The sequence below is a fragment of the Kogia breviceps genome, chromosome 5 (assembly GCF_026419965.1).
Source record: "Kogia breviceps isolate mKogBre1 chromosome 5, mKogBre1 haplotype 1, whole genome shotgun sequence".
NCBI lineage: Eukaryota > Metazoa > Chordata > Mammalia > Artiodactyla > Physeteridae > Kogia > Kogia breviceps.
Window position 1 is genome coordinate 19182985 of NC_081314.1, and position 22263 is coordinate 19205247.

Below are 22263 nucleotides of genomic sequence, written 5' to 3' on the forward strand. Positions count from 1 at the left end.
GCCAAAGTGGGCGAGGGGCGGAGATGGGTCCAACACTAACACAGAGAGATGTAAAATCTGCAGCTGTGAAGAGAACTGCGAAGTAAAGCTCCCCGGCCCTGAGACGACCGACCTGTGATGGAGGACCTCACATGTCTGGTGATGCAGGGAAGGTATCCCGAGGATGGGCCGAGTGGGCTGAGGCCTGAAGACGAGAGAGGAAAGTCAAGAACGGCTCTGGTTTCTGGCCTTCACAATGTGCTAAGATGGCGCCCACGGGTGCCGGTGGGAGAAGGAAAGGAGGGTGAGTTGTGCTCGGGCCACGCTGAGCAGCCGATGAAAGACAGGGCAGGTGGATATGTGAGCTGGGCCAGGGACAAACTGGGGAGTCACCGGTGTGTTCGCGGAATCAGAGGCAACTCTCCAGGACGAGAACACGGGGAGGCGGGCCGAGAGCTTGGGTGGAAGTGTCGTCCTCGATCCGCCCTCTCGCCCAGGCCAAGGGCCTGCCTGACCCTCCTGCTGCTGGCCCGAAACCAGACGGGCTCACAAGCTGCTCAGGGCACCAGGAGAGCCATCTGGCTGCGTGTCCCTGGGAGAAGGGCAATGAGGGCAAGGCCACCAAGCGTGGCTGGCAACGAGGGAAGGGTACGCAGAGAGCAGCCCAGCCAGCTGCCGGCTCGACAGGGCATCTCTTGACTTTGAATGTTTCCCTAAAGGACGATCTTCCTTGGGAAAGGAGATGAGAAGTTTAAAGAAGACAGGTGGTGTGTACAAAAATCAAGGGGAAAATGAACCGTAAATCACATCGTTGCCTCGTGAGAAAACACGCAAACCTTCAAACAGCAACGTCACTTGTAAAAGAGTGGCAAGTTCTTAATGTCCAGGCCACCTGAAGAGCTGCCGCCTCGTCGGCTTTGCATAAAGTCCCTACTGGGAGTGGGAAGTATTTCCCAGTGGCCCACGGTGTTCCCAGCAGGATTTGGACTTCGTCAGAGTGGGCAAGATGTGTCCCTGCCCCCACCCCTCCTTTGGGAAACACAGCTCACACTAGACTTTGCCCTCCTGCCTCACGGCTTGATGCCTGCACCTAGGGCAGTGAAAGCGAGAAGCCAGGGGAGAAGGTGCGGGTGAGGCCACAGCCTGCCTCGGGCCCTGAATCCCAGTGTCGCTAAGGCAGAAGCGGGTGTGTTAGGACTGGCTGTAACGTGCACCCCAGGGTGCAGAGAGGCCCTGGGCTGGAGGTGACCAAAGGCAGGGAGGAGAGAGGAGGCGTGGGGCAGCTAAGGGGGCCTAGTCCACCACACCCCTGCCAGCTTCACCCCCTTGCCGGGATGAAGTGTCCACGCACTCCTCCCGCCTTCTCCCTTCATGATTAAGTCCCATAACGAGCCCACCACTCAAGCCAGGGATGCGAATCTCATCCCTACTCTTCTCTCTGCCTCTCTTCTCCACAGTCCATCCATTGCCAAACGCTGCCAATGCCTCCTGCTTCTCTTTGCTCCAACTGTCCTAAGTATCCCATTTTAGTTTGATGCTTCCGACCCATCTGAGACAGCTAAAAGGACCTCTTAAAGACCTTTCTCTCAACTGTTCCCTACAATCCTGTCAGCAAGCATGACAAGACCCGTCCATTACCTATAGGATAAATCCAAACTGCTAGCTCAGCACGGCAGCCCCAGTTCCCCGCCCTGTGCCCCCGCCGATCCACACCCCAGCCCAACCTCAGCACTGCCCACACCCTGCCCTGGTCCAGACACAAAGACTCTTGCTCTCACATCTTTTCATGACCCCATCCCTTTTAACCAGCTAGTCCTCCTACTTGGAATATCTTTCCAGTTCCCCATTCACTACCTGTCGAACTCCTACTCCCTCTCCAAAACCCAGCTCGCGCGCGCCTTCTCTATAAAGGCTTCATGTCTCCCTCTGAGGTGCCTCACTCCCGGCTCTGTGCCCACACCTGCCTGTTGACCTCTCCACTGCCACAAAGGAGAGATGCATTTCAGCTCATTCATGAACATGGTGGATCCCACAGGAGGCCATGAGCTCCTCAAGGCTGTTTCATCTTTGTAGCTACAGGGTCTGGCCAGCTGCATGAGCACTGAACAAATGAATACAGAACATCTCTCTAAGGAGACATCAGGTGAAAGAGAACCTCGGCCCTTCTGAACTCCAGCTCCTCCTCATATGCCCTGGCCTTTCTGCAGCCCCATGGGTGGCACGGATGTCTGCCCCATCACCACTGGCCTGAGAGCCCAGCTATTGGCAGCCACTGGCCCCAGTCCCACGCAGGCCCTGGTCACCTGGAGGACTGATGGTCTGCGACCCCGCAGCAGGGAGCAGCTCAGGTCTGAAGGCCCTGCTGCTGCCTCTCTGTGGATGGACCGTGGACACAGCCTTTCACGCCTATATTCCACGTCCCAAAGGGGCAAGTCAGGCTCTGCTCCCACACAGCTACTCATCAGGATTGAAGGATGGATGGTCTGACACTCACCCCTGATGCGGGATTGGCTGTCCAGCCCAGCTCTGCAGTAGCCGTCCTGGTGTCCATTAACGTTTCTGCAGATCAAAATAAAGAAAAAAAATGGTGAATCAGAAGGGTGACTGGACAGTGGTCCTTATGTTCTTGAAGTTACTTATGACTGTAAATTATCAGTGATAGGCGCCCTGGGCTCCTTTGCCAAGCCCACAGCTCAGAGGAGGAAGAGGTCTACTAGGAGGATGCAGCTCGTGGCAGAGCTAGGCGCAGACCTCAGGTGTCCTGATGCTACATCTCTACCTGAATGACCCCAAGCCACCTGGGTGGGGTGAAGTCATCTGCCTACTCATCACTTTAACCCTGAGACGCAGCTTCCTCCCACAGCACTCTACCTCCGGGGTCTTCCCAGGCCATGTTGACCCAGGAGCCAAATGTAATTCCTTCCTCAAGCCTTCCCCGGCCACCTCCTCTGCCCTCTTCCTCCCCGCTCCTTCCCCACCCTCCAACCTCATCTGCCTGCCCTCCTTCCTCCCCACCCTTCTCCTCCGCCTCCACTCAGGCCTCCGTATTGACACTCTTGGCCGACTTCCCTTCAACCCCTCTGGACCCAACACTCAGCCCTCCTGCAGGTCCCTTTGTCCCTGGGCCCAGATACATGGCCAGCCCCTTTCCCAAGGCTCTGCTGTGGGCTCACACAGCTTTGGCAAAGCCCTTACCCCAAACATAAATGCACATCTCAGACTCCAAGGGCCTGCTTCCTGATCACCAATCCCTCTGGCCAGCAAGGGAAAGACAGACACCCTGACTTGGCTGTGAGTCCCCAGGGGCCACCAGGGTGGCTACAGTACACACGCCGAGATCACCAGGCACCACTTAGTGATCACAGAGCTGATATTTATTATACCTGTTTTCTGGCAGTTAGTAGTAAAGTGTCCTGAAAATGGGGAAGCTTTTTCTTTTTTCTTTCTTTCCTTTTCAATCTATTATTGATTTCTGTCAGCCCCACCTCTCAAGGGAAACTCCTCCCCAAAGGCTGATAAGAGCTCTGATCAGCAAATCCAAAAGCCCCTTTGTTTTGTTTTTTGTTTGTTTGTTTTGTTTTGTTTTGTTTTTTTGCGGTACGCGGGCCTCTCCACTGTTGTGGCCTCTCCCGTTGTGGAGCACAGGCTCCGGATGCGCAGGCTCAGCGGCCATGGCTCACGGGCCCAGCCGCTCTGCGGCATGTGGGATCTTCCCGGACCAGGGCACGAACCCATGTCCCTTGCATCAGCAGGCGGACTCTCAACCACTGTGCCACCAGGGAAGCCCTGTTTTGTTTTTTTTAACAGCTTTATTGAGGTAGAAATCACATGCAAAAAATGTACATAATTAAAACATACAATTTGGTAATTTTTGACATATATTTATAACCATCACCACAGTCAAGATAATAAACATATCTGTCATTCCCAGAAGTTTCCTGTCCCTCTGTAATCCCTCCTTCCCTCCTACCCCTGCCCCACCCTGTCACTGTCCCCAGGCAATGACTGATCTGCTTTCTGTCACTATAGGGTAACTGGCATTTTCTAGAATTTTACATCAATGGAATCATATAGTATATACTGTTTTCTTAATCTGGCTTCTTTCACTCAACACAGTTGTTTTTAAGATTGATCATGTTTCTGTGTAACAATAGTTCATTCTTTTTTATCACTGAGCAATATTCCATTGTATGGAGAGACTGCATTTTGTCTACTGTTCACCTGTCATTTCCAGTCTGGGGCTATTACATGAGAGTTCCAGTTCCTCCACATCCTCACCAACACTTGGCAGCGTCAGTCATTTTTAATTTTGGCCATTTTAACAGATGTGCAGTGGTATCTCATTGTGGTTTTAATTTTCATTTCCTTAATAAAGAATGATGTTAAGCAGCTTTTCACATGATTTTTTGTCATCTGTATATCTTTCTTAGTGAAGCATCTGTTTAATCTTTCCATTTTTAAATTGGCTTGCCCGTTTCCTTATTGTTGAGTTTGGTAACTTTTTTTTTTTAAATTTATTTGGCTATGTCGGGTCTTAGTTGTGGCACAAGGGATCTTCGTTGCAGCATGCAGGATCTTTCACTGCAGCAGGTGGGCTCTTTGTTGTGGTGCGCGGGCTCCAGAGCACACGGGCTCAGTAGTTGTGGTTCACGGTCTTAGTGGCCCCGCAGCATGTGGGATCTTAGTTCCCCGGCCAGGGATCGAACCCGCATCACTTGCATTGGAAGGCAGATTCTTAGCCACTGGACCGCCAGGGAATTCCTGGTAACTTCTTTATATCTTCTGGATACAAGTCCTTTATCAGATGTACGCTCTGCAAATATTTTCTCCCACTCTATGGCTTATCTTTTCATCCCTTTAACAGCGTCTTTCAAAAAGCAGAAGTTTTAAATTTTGGAGAAGTCTAATTTTTCAATTTTTTCTTTTATGGTTTGGTGTCATATCTAAGAAATCTTTGCCTAACCCAAGACCACAAAGATTTTTCTCCTACTTAGGTCTTTGATCTATTTTGAGTTAATTTTTGCATAAGGTGGGAGCTCTGAGTCAAATATACAATTTTTTTTCTTTTCACATGGGTATCCAGTGTTCCAAAGGGGCACCTTTTAAAATCACTCAGTGGGGCTGTTTAGGCTAGTGGAGGTGTCTTATGCACTTGAATTTCCCAGGGCATGTATCAAAGGACCAGGCACAGCACACCCTAGTTGCACAGGTGCTCAACAAACACAGGCACAGGAAATAGACATGACGTGTTGTTTTGGTTTCTCCCTCTTCTGTTTCCTTTTCTCCTGAACATCCTTCCCGCTGGGAACATCCATTCACTGCTCAGTGCTTCTGGCAGGAGATGGGAAGTATGGAGGCAGAAGGCAGAGTCTTGATTGGGCCCCTTGGAAAACAGAAGGACTCCTGGCATAAACCAAAGGTCTGGGAAGAAACCCACCCTATGGGCAGGACTGAAGGGGTGAAACTAGAGTGATCAACGAGAAGCTGTGTTGAGCAAAAGAGTCCCCTACACTCTCATCTCCAAGTGCTCAACCCCAGAAAAGGGATAGCAGAAGTCTTTCCAGGTGACAGGGCCTTGGACACCCAGCATCCTAGCCTGGAGTGACCCCACAAGGCTGACACGGCACAGACGGAGCAGAGGAAGCCTTTGAGCCAGAACGGGTCTAATGAAGGGAACCCAGAACCACCCAGTGGTGACCTGCATAGACTATACACAAGGCTCAGATGGGGTCCAGTGTGTCTCCATGCATGCCGGGGTGCACGGGCGCTAACAAGTCAGTGAGGCGCCTCCCTCACAACCTGACGCTATACAGCCCGCCTGCAACCTAGACAGCTTTTCTGCCACCCCAGTGGAAGGGGGGGCTCACACTGCAAACAGAGGGGAGTCAAGCAAATAAAGTGAGCTGGATTTTCGTGCCCATTTGAGTTTGGAATTAGATTGAGAGTCATGCCCCATGCATATCTGAAGGAAGGGAAGCGCTGGAACAGACTTCTCCAGTTTGTTCTCTCCTCCGATTCTTCCAACAGCTGGGGAGGCAGATCCCTGCATGGAGCAGCCCTTCCTCTCTCCACTTCACAGCACTAATAATGATCATAATGACACACCAAATTTACATAATACACTTCTCAGAAGGCACTCCATGATGCACTGTGGAAATTCATCTCCATGATTAAAATGCCTTTGCCAGGTGGGCCTGAAGCAGGAGTCACTGAACCCATTTGGCAGGGTTGGGGACCAGGGCACAGAAAGGTGCAGTGCCTCCCGCTGGGTCACACAGCCTCCCATCCTGATGCTGACAGCCCCGAATCTCAGCTTGCTGCCCACCAGGCAGACCTGGGTGTCCAGTGGCTCTGCTGTGGCCCTGGAATGGAGGTCCTTGCTCATAAAGCCAAGAAGCCGCAAAAGCCCCCAGAATAAGGCATAATGCGATAATAATGTATATCATGGCACTACCCAAACTCAGGATCATGTTGAAGTGCAGTAAACAGGCAGAGGACATGGTCAGGGAGGAAACGAGAGTCCAGAATCAAAAGTAAGAATCAGCCTTCACTTCTCAGTCTTCCAAGGACTGGTCTGTTGTGTTAACCCCAGGAATACAATCTAAGAGTTCATTATATTCATAGTTACCTGCTCAAGGGCTGTAATTGAATCTGTTTCTAAATAATGTTTTCCATCCACCCTCTTGGACAGAAGTTGCAGCAAGAGGAATCCATTTCTCTGCATCCTGCCCGCGTGGAGACAAAAGACCACAAAACCGTAAACCATCCACTTGATATGATTAAGGGCAGTTTCTTTTCTGGCACAGAGCGCTCCTGATTATGGCATTACACTCTGGTGGGGGCTGAATTAAAGTGATTTGAGGAGGTTTACATCTCCCTGGAGAAGAAGAGAGTACTCATTTGCATTTATAAAGCATATTGAGAGTTCTGGCAGAAAGTTATGATGGAAGCACAATTAAATATTTACCATCACTTCTACTCTCAAACAGTGGCATGGGGACCAAACCAGCTGGAGGTGCACGTGTTGCTGTCAGAACCGATGCCTTCAGGGGACGTGACTCTAGGACTCCTACCCGCCGCCAGCCTCTGCTCTCTGGGAGCGCGTGCTCGCTGCCCACGGGAGGAAAGCTGGGGAGGGCACACAGAAGGCAGAGAGGGCGCTGGTGCGGGCAGACAGACAGGGTCCGGGTCCCACTTCCACCACTCAGTGGCCCTCTCTCTCTCCCCCTCCCTCTCTCTCTCCCCCTCCCTCCATCCTCATCTGCAGAACGGGGCTAGGGCTAGTTAGTGCTCAGGACCAAGGATGGACTGCATGACACAAAACACCGCCAAACAAAGGCTTTTATTGTTATAACTTAATCACTCCGAGCTTCTGCTTCTTAGCTATGGAAAGAATCTAATGATCGTTACCTGTAAAATACATATAAGATATCTGGAAGAATCAACGAGCGTGGATCTCCACGGATATCTCATCTACCTCCTTCCTTGTAAAGACCAAGGAGTAACTTGTGGAGGATGCAGCAGTGAATCAGAGCAGTGGATCCCCTGGAGGGACTCATGGTTCAGTTCAGGGAGAGATAAGAAACAAATTTCCACTAGACATCCTATTCTGGCTGAGGCCATGAGAAGAAGACTGAGAAACTCAAGAGAATGGACACAATTCTTCTCCATGTGGGGAGTCAGTGGACCCGTCCCCAAAGGGAGACTCGCACTGTGTATGGGCAAAAGCAATGCTGTGGTCTCCTGGATAGGGGTGGGCCATGGTGGGAGGCAAGAACGGAGAGGTCCACCTGGCGCCTGGGACAGAGGTGGCAGAGTGACTGCCAGAGCAGCCAGGAGGGGGCGGAGACAGGTCAATTGGAACGAAGTGGGAGCCGTCCCAAACCTAAGGGGGTGGGGGGTGAGGAAGACTGAGCCAGAGGGGAGGGGAGGCTCCGTGGGGAGACAGAAGGAGGTCTCTAGCAAGAGCCGGCCGGACTGGCAAGAAGCCAGAAAGGCTGGGGCACACGAGCAGCCTGGCTGAGAGACCCCGTTTTCCCAGGGGATGATCTCCCTACAGGGCTTTCAATATGGAAACCAACGCCACGGGGCCGCCGCCCGAGGGTCCAGGTGGAGGGGGCAGGTCTGAGCCCCCTGCTAGGGGGACGAGGCAGCTGCCGCCCTACTCTCAGACGGTTCCTGTTTCTGTCTGGATTGGCACGTTGGGATGTATTGACATTTGGGATGAATTAGATGTCCATCATGGTGAAAGAGAGCTAAATAAACCCTCTCCTTACAGCTCCGCCGCTCTTTTCGGAGAGACATTAATCAGACATTCAGCTGAAAATATTTACAACGTCCTTCCATGGTGGTAACAATATACAACAACATATACAGATGGAATGGGGGCTTCCAGGCCTTCTCTGAGCAGTGCCTCATGTGTATTTGATAAGGCAAAGCCATGGACCTTCCAAGCAGGGAAGGACCGGCGCAGCTGTTCCGTCACTGCCCTGTTCAGCCCTCCGTGACCCGCAGAGCTCCTGAAACCCAGGAGCCACAGCACAGGGTTGCTTCATGAGTCCAGGTCCTATCAGGTAAATGCCAGAAGTTGGGGGTCAGCCCCCTGCAGCCCACCCTCTCCCTCAGCCTTCACAGTGCAGTCGGGATCATTGGAAGAGGGCTGAAACGCAGTGGCATAAAGGGGTGCTGGTACCCATTCAACAAAGGTTGTCCAAGTCACTCCCACAGGCAAGGTGGGCACTGTACGGGCATCAGAGACAAAGCAGAGAAAGACAGACACCCCAGCCCTCAGGGAGAGTGCAGGCAAGTGGGAAAACAGAAATTAATCCAATAAGCACGCAGCCAAACCTGCGATTACAGCCTTGGTGAATGGCAGGAAGAGTGATCCCAGGGACGGTTGTGAAGACTGAATAAAATGACAGGTGTATGGAGCCTGGCACACAGCTGGCACTTCCTCCTTCCTTCCCCAGCCGCCGGCTGACGGAAGCACTGGGACGGACCCCTTTACACACACGTACACACACACACACGCCCACACATGCACACTCCTGTCCCAGGACTGAGTCCATACTTGCAGGAATAGGACATCGAGTAAGTAGTCTCCCCCACCCCAAATCCAGAGCGTACCGGTCCCCACGATGTGCTGAGCAGCCCTGACCACGGTGTGGTACTCAGCCTTTCCAAGGGATCCCCATGCTGCCCTCCAGACCTGGACTCAACACAGAGAACCTGAGCACTTCTTGGAGCTCACGGCCTCCAGCCACCACCCCAGGCTCCTCAGTGGCCCTCACTCCTGGCCCTGCTCCATCCATCACCACAGCCTGCCAAGGACACCAGCCCAGCCTTGCTGCAGAGGCCTCGTGGGGCTCTCTCCCCAGACCTTCCTGGGGCTGTGTCCTGTCTTCACACACCCCGCTCACTGGGCATAGACTCCTCAGGTGGTCTGCTGCCCCCACAGTCTTCAGCCCCTGACACAGGGTCCCAGAACCAATAGCTGCTAAGCCCCCACTTCACACCTGCCCAGACCTGCTACTGCCAATTCAGGCCAGCCTCCCTGTAATCTCATCCCCATCCTTCTCAATAGGCCTCATATCACCTCCCTGGACCAGAGGAGGGAGAGACTTGCTGGCTCTGGGTCTGGGGATGATTCTGGTCGAGTGTGAACTGTGAAGCTGACCTCAGGGGCTTATGTTCTGGCACAACTGGGCTCCGGGCCCTGCACAGCTATGAAAGACTGAAGTGATAAAGTATTCCAAGCAAGCCTTTCACATCCCATCCCACGTGTCCACCCATCCAATGCTTCTTCACACTTGTCCCCCTCCACGCTTTCCCACTTGCCCTTCCCTGGAGCCCCTGTGTGAAACCTCAGAGGCATTTAGCTTTGGTTCCTTGTTCTCCCTCAGTCCATCATCAAATCACTCACCATGCCACAGTGACTCCTGCATCTTCTTCACTGTGTATTCCTTTCCAGTCTCGGCAATGTATTTGAGTCTAGGGCATCAGCCCTGCACAGTGGGACCACAGCAACCACCTCCTAGCTGGTGTCTCAGCAGAAGCCCCCAGCTGCACCATTCTCCACACAGCTGCCCAGTTCAGCTCTTGCTGTCAATGTAAATGGTTCAAAGGCAATGTGGCCACACCAAGCAAGGGCCTGGAGAATCTCAGGTCCTCTGATCATCCAGTGATGTCACCCCCAAGAATTAGTCCAAAGGAAATAATTCCAAAGGAAAAGAAAACAAAAGGTTCTATTGCGTGAAGATGTTCATTACAGCATTAGTTAGAATGTGAGAACACTAGAAGCAGCATAGTGGAAGGAGGTGAAGGATGGCATGCTCATATTCATGCTCCTGGAGTGTTACGAGGATAATGTCACGGCATCAGGATGCCGGCAATTAAACACAGAGCAGGAAACAGAGCTGTGTCTGCACCACAGATGCAACTCTGGAAACAGTGCTTCAATGGAGTAAAATGGCACCATGAGTACAAAGACCAGAAAGCAAAGTACAAGGGCTGATGGGTCAGGGATGTCGGTTTTACAGTTACTTACATCCTTACTACTACTGTGCTGTTTTAGAAGACACATGTTCAGAAATAGAAATTTAACCCACCTTCTAAAAATACCTCTTTCATCCCACCTCACTCCCCTACTTTATAATTTTCAAAATCTCTCCACTATTCCAGGATATGCGACAAACTTCTGGCCTCCATGAACCTTCTGTTCCAAGCCCGTCTTTTCCAAATTGATCTTCAATTTCCCAAAGGAGACCCATCTCCTCCCATCCCTGCACTTGCACTCAGGCAGGTCCTCCTGCCTGGAATGGATTCTTCCTCTTCTCTACCTGAAATCTGGTTTGTATCTTTCCTCCCCAAGTACTTTGTAAGTACCATGAGAAGGTAGAGCTGTGACTTATATCCCACAGAGTTTGATCAGATGTCTCATACAGCAGAAATGCTCCATCAGCTCTGGAGACCTGGGTTCAAGTCCCAGCTCCAGGACTGACAAGCAAATCAAGTCACCTCTGAGCATCAAAGTCTGATTTTCACGGAGAGAGGCATCTTTCTCCTGCATCCACGAGCCAGGGAGACCAGACCCAGAAAGGTGCTCTGTATATTCTTAAGAACACTCATTAGAATAATATTTATTTACTGTCTCTGCCAAGTGTAAAATGCTAGGTCAAGAGAAGCTGTTATTACATAAGTCTCCATTGACTCATGTGTAATAGTGGCCAGCAAGGAAGAGAAACAAGCCTGAGTAAACGAATGAGCCAGTCCAGTCCATCTGCTGAATGACTGACTGATTGAATGAGTAGGAACAGGCACTTAAATTATAAATACAAACTGTGAAATTTGCTCTTTTAAAGAACACAGATTAGCCCAGTCCTCCCCACCACACCCTTTTCCTTCTGTTGCTTTTATTTTCCAAGGTACAGTTAATTATCATAAATAGAAAGAAGCCACAGCTTAGATGGGTCATAACATAGAAATATGTTTCCAGGAGCCGGCAGGGGCTCTGGTTCCCACATGGCAGAGCCCATGAATAAGCCTGGAAGGCCCAGACGCACAGCTCTGCTTTCTCTCCCTCCCAGGGCCCTGCCAAGCGAGGCTCCCAGGGAGCAGACCACAGCATGGAGACGTGACATGGTCTGTTCAGCTGGGGAGCTGGAAAGGGCTGGGGACAAGCCTCAGAAGGGCTGCCTTCTCTGCCCAGCCCAGCTCAGACTTGCTACCTGCCTTGGGAGGGTCCCTGTCCTCTCTGGCCTCAGCAGGGTGCTTCTGGCTCCCAGTCCCTGGGGTGATCTCTAAGAAACATGGCAAGAAACCGAAATGAATCTCTGGAGGCTGGGTGGACCCCTCTGCCTCCTGAATCCCCAGGTCTGGCTTGGTCTTTTGGTGACTCAGCAGTGCATACACCTGTCCCCTGCAAATGCTTTTCACTAATAAAATATAAAAATTGCTTTAGGAGATGTATTCGTTTCCTAGCGCTGCTATAGCTAAAGTACACAATTTGGGTGGCTTCGGAAACAGAAATGTTTTGTCTCACAGCTCTGGAGGCTAAGAGTCCAAAACCAGGGTGTCGGCCGGGCCATGCTCCCTCTGAAACCTGTAGGGGAGAATCCTTCCTTGCCTCTTCTAGTTTCTGGGGTCTTAATGGTGATCTTTGGCGTTCCTTGCCTTGCAGCTGCATCATTCCAATCTGTGCCTTCAGGGTCCCAGGGTGTCCCCCGTGTGTCTCTGTCTTCACATGGCCATCTTATAAGACATCAGTCCTATTGGGCTAGGGGCCCACCCTGCTTCAGTATGACCTCATCTTAACTAATTATATCCACAATGACCCTATTTCCAAATAAGGTCATATTGTGAGGCACTGGGGGTTAGGGCCTCAGTATATCTTTTTTCTGAGGGGACACAAGTGAACCCATAACAGGAGGGTAGGATGCCAGGAAATACCGCTGTCGGGTTTCCTCCAGCAAATACTCAGCCTTGCGCTGGGAGCTTAGGAGACTCAGACACAAAGAAGGCCAGGTGCCTCCTTCAAAGACCCCATTCTAGCAGGTGATGGGAGGTCTTTGTTAGGTGCTCCAGGTCCACTCACCCACCCCCCACTCCTTACCTGGAGGCAGGCCTTCATAGACACATGGACTGGGCCCCCTGCCATGGAGCCTGGGGTGGGTGGGAGGGAAAGGCTTCGGTTGGGGGGGGGCAGTATCCCCAGCTGCCCAGTGCTGAGCTGCAGAGGGTGGTGGTCCTCTCTTACTGCCCGATCCTGCTCCCAGGGCCCCTCCACTCATCCTTCAGGCCTAGGGTGGTAAAAGCCCCCCACTGCTGCAAGTCCCTAAGGGTTTTGCCATCCTCGTCGCCTTTCTTTAACTCTGTGCAAACCTTTGCAAACAGTCCCCTCGTTCATCTCCACCCATCACCTCTTTGGACTGCGTCATCTGTTTCTCCAGATCCCTGGGGATACGCAGGGCCTCGGTCCGTAGCCCCCGGTCGGCAGCACCTCGTCTCCTGTGCCCTCCCTGCGTCGCACACGGGAGGCAGCCACCTGCCAGCCTGGCCTGTCCTGACAGCACTGAGCTCGGATCAGACCGACCTGGGTGTGAGTCCCAGCCCCATGCTATCCAGCTGTATGTCCTTGAGCAAGTCACCTAGACCCCGAAACCTCATGCTCAGTCATCCTCATTAAATGAGGGTAATAATGCGCACGTCACAAGGCAGTCGGCTAGGCCAAGGAAGTAAGTGTCACCAGACACTTACTGCACAAGCGCTTGACAAGCAGAAGTTGGTCTGCTGGCAGCAGACACTGTCACGTCCCGTGTCTGGTCCTGGTGTGGGCAGTGGACTCTCTCACAGGCCTAAGGTCCCTAGCTGTGCCCTATGAGATGGGCCAGCTACTGGGTCTCAGACCCTAAGGCCCACGCTGAAGGGTGGGTTTTGGTCCCCCCTCACCCCAGCCCACCCTGGCAGCCTTGGTTGATTGAAAAGCCTCGGCCCTCCAGCCACACTCTAATTTCTCCTCAGGCCCCCCATCCAGCCACCAAGGGAGCCTTGTTGCATCCTGCTTCACCCCACGGACCCCTGGCATGGGGGACCTGGCACGGGGCCGCAGCCTCGGCAAGAGTGCACCAAATGCCTCTCCCACAGGCTGCCCCTGAAGACCAGGGCCCCATCCGGGCCTCTAGGGATGGCTGACAATAAGGAACCCAAATAGCCAGGTGGCTCCGCCGGCCTCCACATACACCCTGAGGCCCGGAGAGCAGCACCGGGCCTTTGCTGGGTTCAGCGCTCCTCCTGGTGCCCTGGTGCGCGCGCAGAGCTCGCGAGGCTGGCGCGTGCGGGCTCCGGCTGTGGTTCTGCTCTGGATGAACAGGCCACACTCCAGACCCAGTGTCCCCGACACTGCCCGCCTCCTCACACGGCTCCCCATCCCAAGGTGGGCCGTGGGCTCTGCAGCCAGGGGGCAGCTGGTTGTCTGCAGCCTCCAGCAGCCAGGCTTGGGGGGCCACAGCCCCTCTCCTGGGCTGGACGCAGAAACATTCTGGATTAACCAGAGATGAATGTCCGTGTAAGGGACCTGGACTGGGATAGGGACCCACCATATGGCCGGCCTGTGGAGCGCGGGTGGGAGAGAGTAGTGGATTTACACATCACACACGCCCCACGGGCTGTCTTGTTCGTGAGGCAGTGGGCTCCAGCAGCCCTGGCTGCAGAGAGCGTGGGTCCCCTCAGTCAGGTGCTTCGTGGCTTCATCCTTCAAAACTATGGTTGAAGGACCACTGGTTTGAGAATGATGGCGCTAGGCAGTGGTTTTCTTGCCCACCTACTGTCATATGTGTCACCAGAGAGTGTTCCCTCTTAGGAGGTCACCAAGAACTGAAGGCAAGAGTCTCTCCCTGCATCCAGAGAACTTTGGGAAGAGATCAGCAAGCAGCTCAACCACTCCGAGTTTTCCCAAGGGGCCAAGGTCAGGGATGGCCTTCAGAACAAAGGCAGGGAGACCTCAGTGCCTGTCCTGTTACCTCCCAGATGATGCGCTCCTCATTGCCCCGAGGTATCAGGCCTGACGGGTTCACCTTTCGCCCTGAAAGAATGTCCGTAGTGTTCCTGCCCAACTGGAAGTGGAAGCTCCGTGCTGGGCCCCGCCCTCAGGAGACAGGCCTCATGCTGGGCCCCGCCCACCCCCTCAGGCCCCTGCACTCATCCTGCACGGCTTCCCGCCTCCATATGTTTCCCTGATGGAGGAGGGGGCCTGGGGTGCAAGGACTGATAGCTGTTCTCCAACAAAGGAGAAGCCCTGAGCAAGCGAGACTAAACACAGGAGCCAGGAAATGGAGAGACTGAAAGCCTTCATTTTAGGCCCAAAATGCCAAACAGCCAGTCTTTCTTCTGCCTGATTCCTTCGTCTGCCTTCTTTTCCTTCTATCTCAGCTCCCTTTCCCACTCTGATACCTGTATTTCCTGATCCTTCAAGATGACCAGACACCCTCTCAAATCCAAGTGCACCCCTCTTACGTCTGAAAATACCACACAGCAGAGAGCCAAGAAGAAAAGTGAGTCTCACCACTACTGGCTGGGGATCTCCCGTCCTCTCCAGCATCGAACACCTGAAGGCAGAAGCCAAACCGGCCAGATGGCGTTGGTGGGCACAGGCAAGGCGGGCCTCCGAGGCTGCCCTCCAGCCCAGGCATGACCTCCGACAGCACCGGCTACGCCCAGGCCATCAGGCATCAGGAGGGCCCTTAACCAGACCTGCAGCAGAGCTTTTGCCCAAAGCCCTCACTTCCTCCTGACCCAGCTTCTTCCCCAACACCATCCAGCAGCAAGGAGAGAAAAGAGAACCGCACAGGAGGGCTCTGGTCCAGGGACATCCTTTAAATCATCGTCCTGGCACGCTGATGATGCTGGCCTGGCAGGGACCCCACTGCTCTGTGCTCCACCTGTTTGCATGTTTGTGGGGAGAGTCAGAGACCCATTAAGATTGAGGAGTCTGGCATTTTCCAGTCTCCCAGCGCCATGAATTCTAAGGGAGATAAAATCCTTTTGCCCCGGCTACTCGGACAGACCCGTGAGCTGGCACCAACGGCACACAGGTAAGAATCATGCACAGGAAGCCCGCTGCTCTGCCCCTCATGGGCGCCAGGAGAGAGGGCCTCCCGCTTTCCAGGGGATGCCGGCACCCAAGGGGCGTCAATCACCCTGGAGAACAGCGGGGAGGAGAGTCCGCACGCCCATGCAAAAGGACTCTCTGCAGCCCTAATGAAGGCCGGCGATGGATGGCCACCCGGGCTCGTTAATCAGAAGAAGCACGCTGCTGTCTGCCCCCCCTCCACACCCCACACCCACCGCCAGGCCCTCCTGCGCCCTCATCCTGGATTGAGCTGTGGCACAGTGACTCTCAGATGTCTCTGCGCCTAGGGCCCCTGCAGGCACCAGCAGCAGCCACAGAGCCAGGGGCCCCCGGGGGAGGGCTGTGCTAGGGGCTTGGGGATGTGCAAAGGGGCGGGGCAACCAGCCAGAGCAGGAAGGAGCGGGGGCTAGCAGGCCAGCCCTGGCCTTCTCGTGGACACATCCTGGACCAGATTGGGGCTGCTGAGTCCCAAGGGGCCACCAGAGCTGAAACGAGCCCTTGGGGCCGCTCCGCAGAGCACCTCCCACCAGATGCATGGACATCTCCTTCCAGGGGCGTGCAATCCTCGACACGGCCCTGCGGAAGCTACCGCTGTCTCACGGCACCGCTCTCCTGGCATCCAGCCTTCATGCCCAGCCCCCTCTGCTCTCTCCAGAGAGCCAGGCACCATCCAGAGAGGCCCAGAATGATCAGCCAGCCAACCCATCGTTGTCCGCCCAAGGAGACTGGGCGGAGAGGGTCCAGGCTCACATCACACGCTGATGGCAGAGCCAGGCCTACTCCCCAGGTCCTCTGTCTTCTGGTCTGTTCCCTCTGACAAGCTTATGTGGAGACAGCCTTCCTTCTCCATGTCTCACTTTAGCTGCTTGTTACGTGGCAACAATTGCATTAAATGTCTCCTCTGTAGCTGAGGGTGCTGTCCTAAGGCTTGGTGTGGATGGCTGGCTTCTGGGTTGTGATGTGGCATTTATCCAGCCCCCAAAGCCTCACAGCTCTGGGAGTGTGACAGTTCCTGCCCTGGGGGCTTTAAGGCACCAGACGTCCCCCTGCCTGCCCAACCCCTTTCTGTCCCGGCCAGAGCGGGAGGGGAGCAGGCCTGCCAGCCCCAGCTGTGGAAACCCGGCAGGACCCCTCGAAGGCTAACAAGGGGGCTTTGCTTGGGGCCTCAATATCTCTGGAGACATTTCTGCACAAAGGCATGCGTTGCAGGTGTTTGCAAGGCTTGGGGAGGACACTAATGGCATCGAGATTGTCTGGGGTCTTAGGAAACGCAGGATGCCGGGAGCCAGTCAATGCTACTGATCGGGAAACACAAATAGAAGTCTTCCCGGGGCGCTCTCCAGGTGTCTTGGTGATGATGGAACGTTCTCAGGAGCAGGAATGACAGGCAGGGCAGGACAGGCTTGCCCTGACAAGGAGAGGCACAATGGCAAAAGGTCCGTTCCTGGGGGCAGGAGGCATCCGTGGAGTTACAAGAGTAGCACTGGAGGGGCCTTGGGCATCACGGCATTGGTCACCACAACCGCTCAGCTAGAGGAGGCCAGAACTGTGACCTCGCATACAGGAGGCAGCCATTCCCCTGGCAGGTTCCTCTCATGGGCTCTGCTGCCGGTGGCCCGTTTGCTCCCCCTACCACCATGCAGATGAGAGCGGTTATGGGGTACAAGGAGGGCAGGATCAGAGCCAGGTCAGACAGGCCATCACAAGCAGTTCAAAATCCACCCCACAGAACAGGGGAAAGGACGAAAGGCAGAGAGTGACTGAGGCTGCCCTGAGGGTACAAGGTGAGGCATGGGATAGAATGGGTGGCTTCAACCACCAGGGAGGCTCCTGGAGGAGGAGTGATGGGGCCTCCGCCTTGCAGCCTTTGAATCTGGGGCCGCATTCACATAGCAAGGCTGGCTACATCAGTGGGTCCCCTATCTATCTGTGGCCACAGGCGAGGCACAGAGGATCCACGGAGGAGACTGACATCACTCACGCAGCCTACAGGCCACTGCGGCCAGGGAACCAGCAGAGGAGCAGCCCAGAACTCAGGCCCTACAGAGATGGAGTGCCAGTGCGGGGTGGCCGACATCCTCAGGGGCAGGAGGAGAGCTAGGGCTGGGCGGTCAGGCAGCCTTCCCGAGAGGATGAGAGGGACTGTGGCCAGGCCTCAGAGAGCTGGAGGGATGTGGTGGGGTGGAGGGTTGGGTGTGATGAGAACAGATTCTCTATCAGAGGCTCTTGTGTGAAAGGAAGCAGCAAGCACAACTCCTGGTCTCTGACAACAGGCAGTCGGGGCCCCTGGGAATCTCCTCCTCCTCTTAGGGGCTAGAAGCTCATGCAAAGGGTCGTTCGTGGACTTGGCCTTGCATTCTCTCCGCTGGGGTGGGGCAAAAGTTTCCTTGAGGGGCTGGAGCCTCAAGACTCTCCATTGTGGAGAGTCTGGCCAAAAGAACAGACTTCTAGAAAAATCAGGCCTGAATTTCTCCTCCTTTTGAACTGAGAAAAGATTAAGTTCAGTGGCTCGGGATCTGGAGCTCTGTTCCCTGCCCTCCAGCTTGGACCTGATGACCAGTCCAGACTTCATCTGCCCACTCCACTTCCTTTGGACCCAGGGACTGGGTCCAAAGCCAGGCACTGCTCTCAGTTCAGAACCTCTCAAGGGGTAAAAAGCTGCAGAGACTTGGTGCACTCCTCCTCCCCAAGCTTCAGCCTCTGATCCAGCACCCTCACCAATCGGCCATTCAACCTTTGCTTGCATACCACCCAAGACGAGGCACTCACTACCTGCCCAGATGGGCCGTTTTCTTGTCAGATAGCCCAAACTGTCAGAGGCTTGGCTCCTGGGATTTCCTTCTTTGTCTCTTGCTGTATCCCGAAAGGGTCCCCACAGAACCAACTGCTCCCCTTTCTCCACGGCAGCCCTTCGGAGTATGAGGCAGGCGCAGGACCTTCTGAGTTTCCTCTCTTCCAGCCCCACACCTCCTGGCTCCATTAGCTGTCCTTCCAGCCCCACCACCTCTGACGGTTTCCCAGCATCCCAGGAGAGAGAAAGGGGCTGTCACCGCCCCAGTGGGCACATTCTACTTCTCTCCTCATCTCCCTGTAGATCCCCTTAAGAATCACACCAAGGGGCTTCCCTGGTGGCACAGAGGTTGAGAGTCCGCCTGCCGATGCAGGGGACACGGGTTCGTGCCCCGGTCCGGGAGGATCCCACGTGCCGTGGAGCGGCTGGGCCCGTGAGCCATGGACACTGAGCCTGCGCATCGGAGCCTGTGCTCCGCAACGGGAGAGGCCACAACAGTGAGAGGCCTGCGTACCGCAAAAAAAAAAAAAAAAAAAAAAGAATCCCACCAAGCATGCCAGGGTCTCCCTGGGAGAAAGGAGGCTCCTCAGAGCTCTGACTCCATCGCCAGCTCCCCTTCCTCCCTGCCCTCTTTCTCCCCCCTCCTCCCTCTTTGTGCTGTTGTTGCTGCTTAACAGGGTATTTCTGGGATAAATAGTGTGTTCAGCTCTGGCTGGGAACACATCTGGCCTTTCCCAGCCCTGCCCTTGTCCTCACGGAGCTGGTGGAGGTCTAGGGAGAACTGGGCCCAGACAATGGGTCAGTGGATTCACTTGAGAACTCACAAAAGCCCTCCACGTAGTGCAGAGTGACAGGCACAGAGAAGAAACCCCTGCCCCGCGTGCTGCCCACATGGGATGCTGTGGGGGCCTGGGAGCCCTGAGCATAGAGGCTGGAGCCCTGGGCCCTGGGCCTGAGAGAGCCGACGGGAAGGGTCGGAGCTCAGAGAGCTGCAGAGTCCCAGGGGCTTGGCGTGGTCCTCACCTCACGCAGTCACTGGGGGTATCAGCACCTCCATCCCTGACACACTGGGGCCTCTGGATGGGTATACAGAAGGCCCACATCCGTCTTTAGATTCTGAGAGATGAGGGCTTGCCGACAGGAAGACACTCCAGGCTTCCTAAGGGTGGGAAACGTGCCTGGAGGGTCAGACACCAAACATGGGCCCCTTTGTGTCTGCTGTGAGGATGGGGGAATGGATCAGCGACTGAATCAGTGAGGGAATGAGACCCTAGTGGGGCCACCGGCTCTGGCCTACAGCACCTCAGGGGAGGCAGCTTATCTGGAACACACTGGTCCCTAACTCTGGAGCAGGAGACCCTGACTTTAAGGGCAGCAACACGTTGGATGCCTGCAGAAGAAGGCCAAATTCTGGCACAAGGGAGGGGAGAGAGCAGATGAGGCAGGTGTGGGCATGGATGACTATTCTTTGCTTTCCAAGTACACTCAACTGGTGAAATGTGGACAGGTTCCAAGACTTCTATTAATTTTCAGATTGAATAATACAACCAAGGGTACACTCTTTCTTGTAAAATGTCTACTCTCTTTACCTTCTCTTGATTTCCATCATTAGTACTATTGGCTGGCTTTCTTGGGAAGGAGGGAGCCACCTTTTCCCCACTTCATAAGAGTTACTCTAATGGACATAACACAATATAATGATGATAAATGGCAAATAGCAAAGCAACTGTGTCCCTCCTGGTAGGTCCCTTGGTGCTGTGATTCAAGTTCACATCTCAGCAAAATGACATGGAACTTCTACAACAGTCAAAACTCAGTGTTAAATTTGGGAATGGTCAGAGACAACGAGCTGTGTTTTCTTTATGTTTCACTAAGGTCCTTGGGCCCGCCTACCCTTCCTTTAGAAAAATGATGCCCAGTTTTACTTGCCAGCAGAGGTAAACACACACCTGCCTCCTTCATAGGACCCCGACCTTGTCAGCCATGCTGTAGCTAGGAGAGCACTGGAGTTGAAGTCACAAGACATGGGTTCTAACCAGGCTGTGTACATAAGAGCAGTGTGGCCTCGGCAACCCACACAAACTCGCTGAGCCCCAGATTTCTCACAGGTAACATGGGTGCAATATACCTGCTTCTTAAGGAAATACGAAGATCAAATGAAATGCTATTTGTAGAGTGTCTATTACTATTCCTAGCCCATAATAACAACTCATCAATATTATCTATTATTATTTCTAAACAGTTGGATTAAAAAATTATGCTTTTTATGAAGGGTGTAGGTCTGTGTATAGACTCTTTTTTTTTTTTTTTTGGCATGTGGATGTCTGGTTTTTCCAGCACCATGTTTTGAAGAGACTATCTGTGCTCCATTTTATTACCTTTGCTCCTTTATCAAAGATCAGTTGACTATCTTTATGTGGGTCTATTCCTGGGCTCTCTGTTATGTTCCATTGATCTATTTCTCTATTCTTTTTGTCAATATCACACTGTCTCGATCACTGTAGCTTTATAGTAAGTCTTGAAGTTGGGTAATGTCAATCCTCTAATTTTGTTCTTCTCCTTCAACATTGTGTTGGCTATTCTGGGTGTTTTGCCTCTCCACATAAATATTAGAATCAGTTTGTCAATATCCACAAAATACTTGCTGGGATTTTGATTGGGATTACATTGAATCTATGATCAAGTTGGGAAGAACTGCCATCTTGGCAATATTGAGTCTTCCTATCCATGAACATGGAACATCTCTCCATTTATTTAGTTCTTCTTTGACTTCATTCATCAATTTTATAGTTTTTCCTTCTATAGTTCTCGTAGATATTTTGTTAGATTTATACATAACTATTTCATTTTGGGGAGTGCCAACGTACGCTTCTTATAAATAGTTCTTTTTTAGCCCTTAGGGTCTATAAATGTCTTCACAAACATTATCACATTTCAGAAGACCATTATGAGATAAGCATTAGCCCTACACAAACTCTCTGAGCCCCAGCTTGAGATCTTTTTACAAAACTGGACATAATACCATCAGTTGAATGGGTCTTAGATTGCATTCCCCTAGATCTATACAGGTGATACACTGTCTTGGCTGGGGAGAAACATAGCTCTAGGAAAAGTCCTCCAGCCCAGTCCAGGAGTACACCCTCCCAGGTGGTCTTAGTTTACCACTGGCCCTCAGGAGCTGAGCTGCTAGGATGTGTACTACCATCACCTACACTGGCAGCTGGCCAACTTTCTATAAAGGTCCAGATAGTAATTATTTTAGGATTCATGGGCTATAAGGTCTCTGTTGCAGCTATTCAACTTTGCCATTGCCACTGCAGCCTGAAAATAGCCTGCAGGCTACTGTTTGCCCACCCCTTGTCCAGACAGGCAAGAGTTCTGGCACGGACAAATGTGCTAACAAAATTTGTTCAGCGATATTTAAATGTTTTCTCGTAATTTTTGATCGACTAACTCATTATTTTAGCATACAATAATAACATAACTTTCTAGCCATTACTATAACTACAGACTTCCGCAGAAGCCTTTGTGACCTTCAGAACACCAGAAAGACACCAGCGGGGACCATGGGAATATTTGTGAAAGAAAACAAGCTTAAATAAGGTTTATATTCACAGCAAAGTGTACCTACAGAAGACAACGGGCCCAATTCTGGCCTGTGATGCTGTCTTCTTGGGGCAACCGGTTTCTACCAGATTTGGGAGGGAATCTGAGTCCTTCCTAGAGGATCTGAAGGGAAACAGGACAATCATGGGGAGCATGAGCCTCATTCACCACTAACGCATTTGCAGAGGAACGTGTATAATTAGTGAGTTTGTCAGGGGGGAGTCTGTGGACCTGGCACGTAATGGAAACGTGTCATCACAGG

The 22263-nt window shown here is 52.9% G+C and overlaps 1 protein-coding gene across 1 annotated transcript in view; it reads right to left on the bottom strand.

Annotated features, from left to right (window-relative positions):
- The window catches only part of EPHB1 (EPH receptor B1), a 431481-nt gene that overhangs the window by 295229 nt on the left and 113989 nt on the right, over nucleotides 1–22263 (bottom strand). The window contains exon 2 of the mRNA XM_059064129.2: nucleotides 2474–2538. Coding sequence (XP_058920112.1) covers nucleotides 2474–2538 — 65 coding nt within the window. The remainder of the gene's footprint in view (nucleotides 1–2473; nucleotides 2539–22263) is intronic.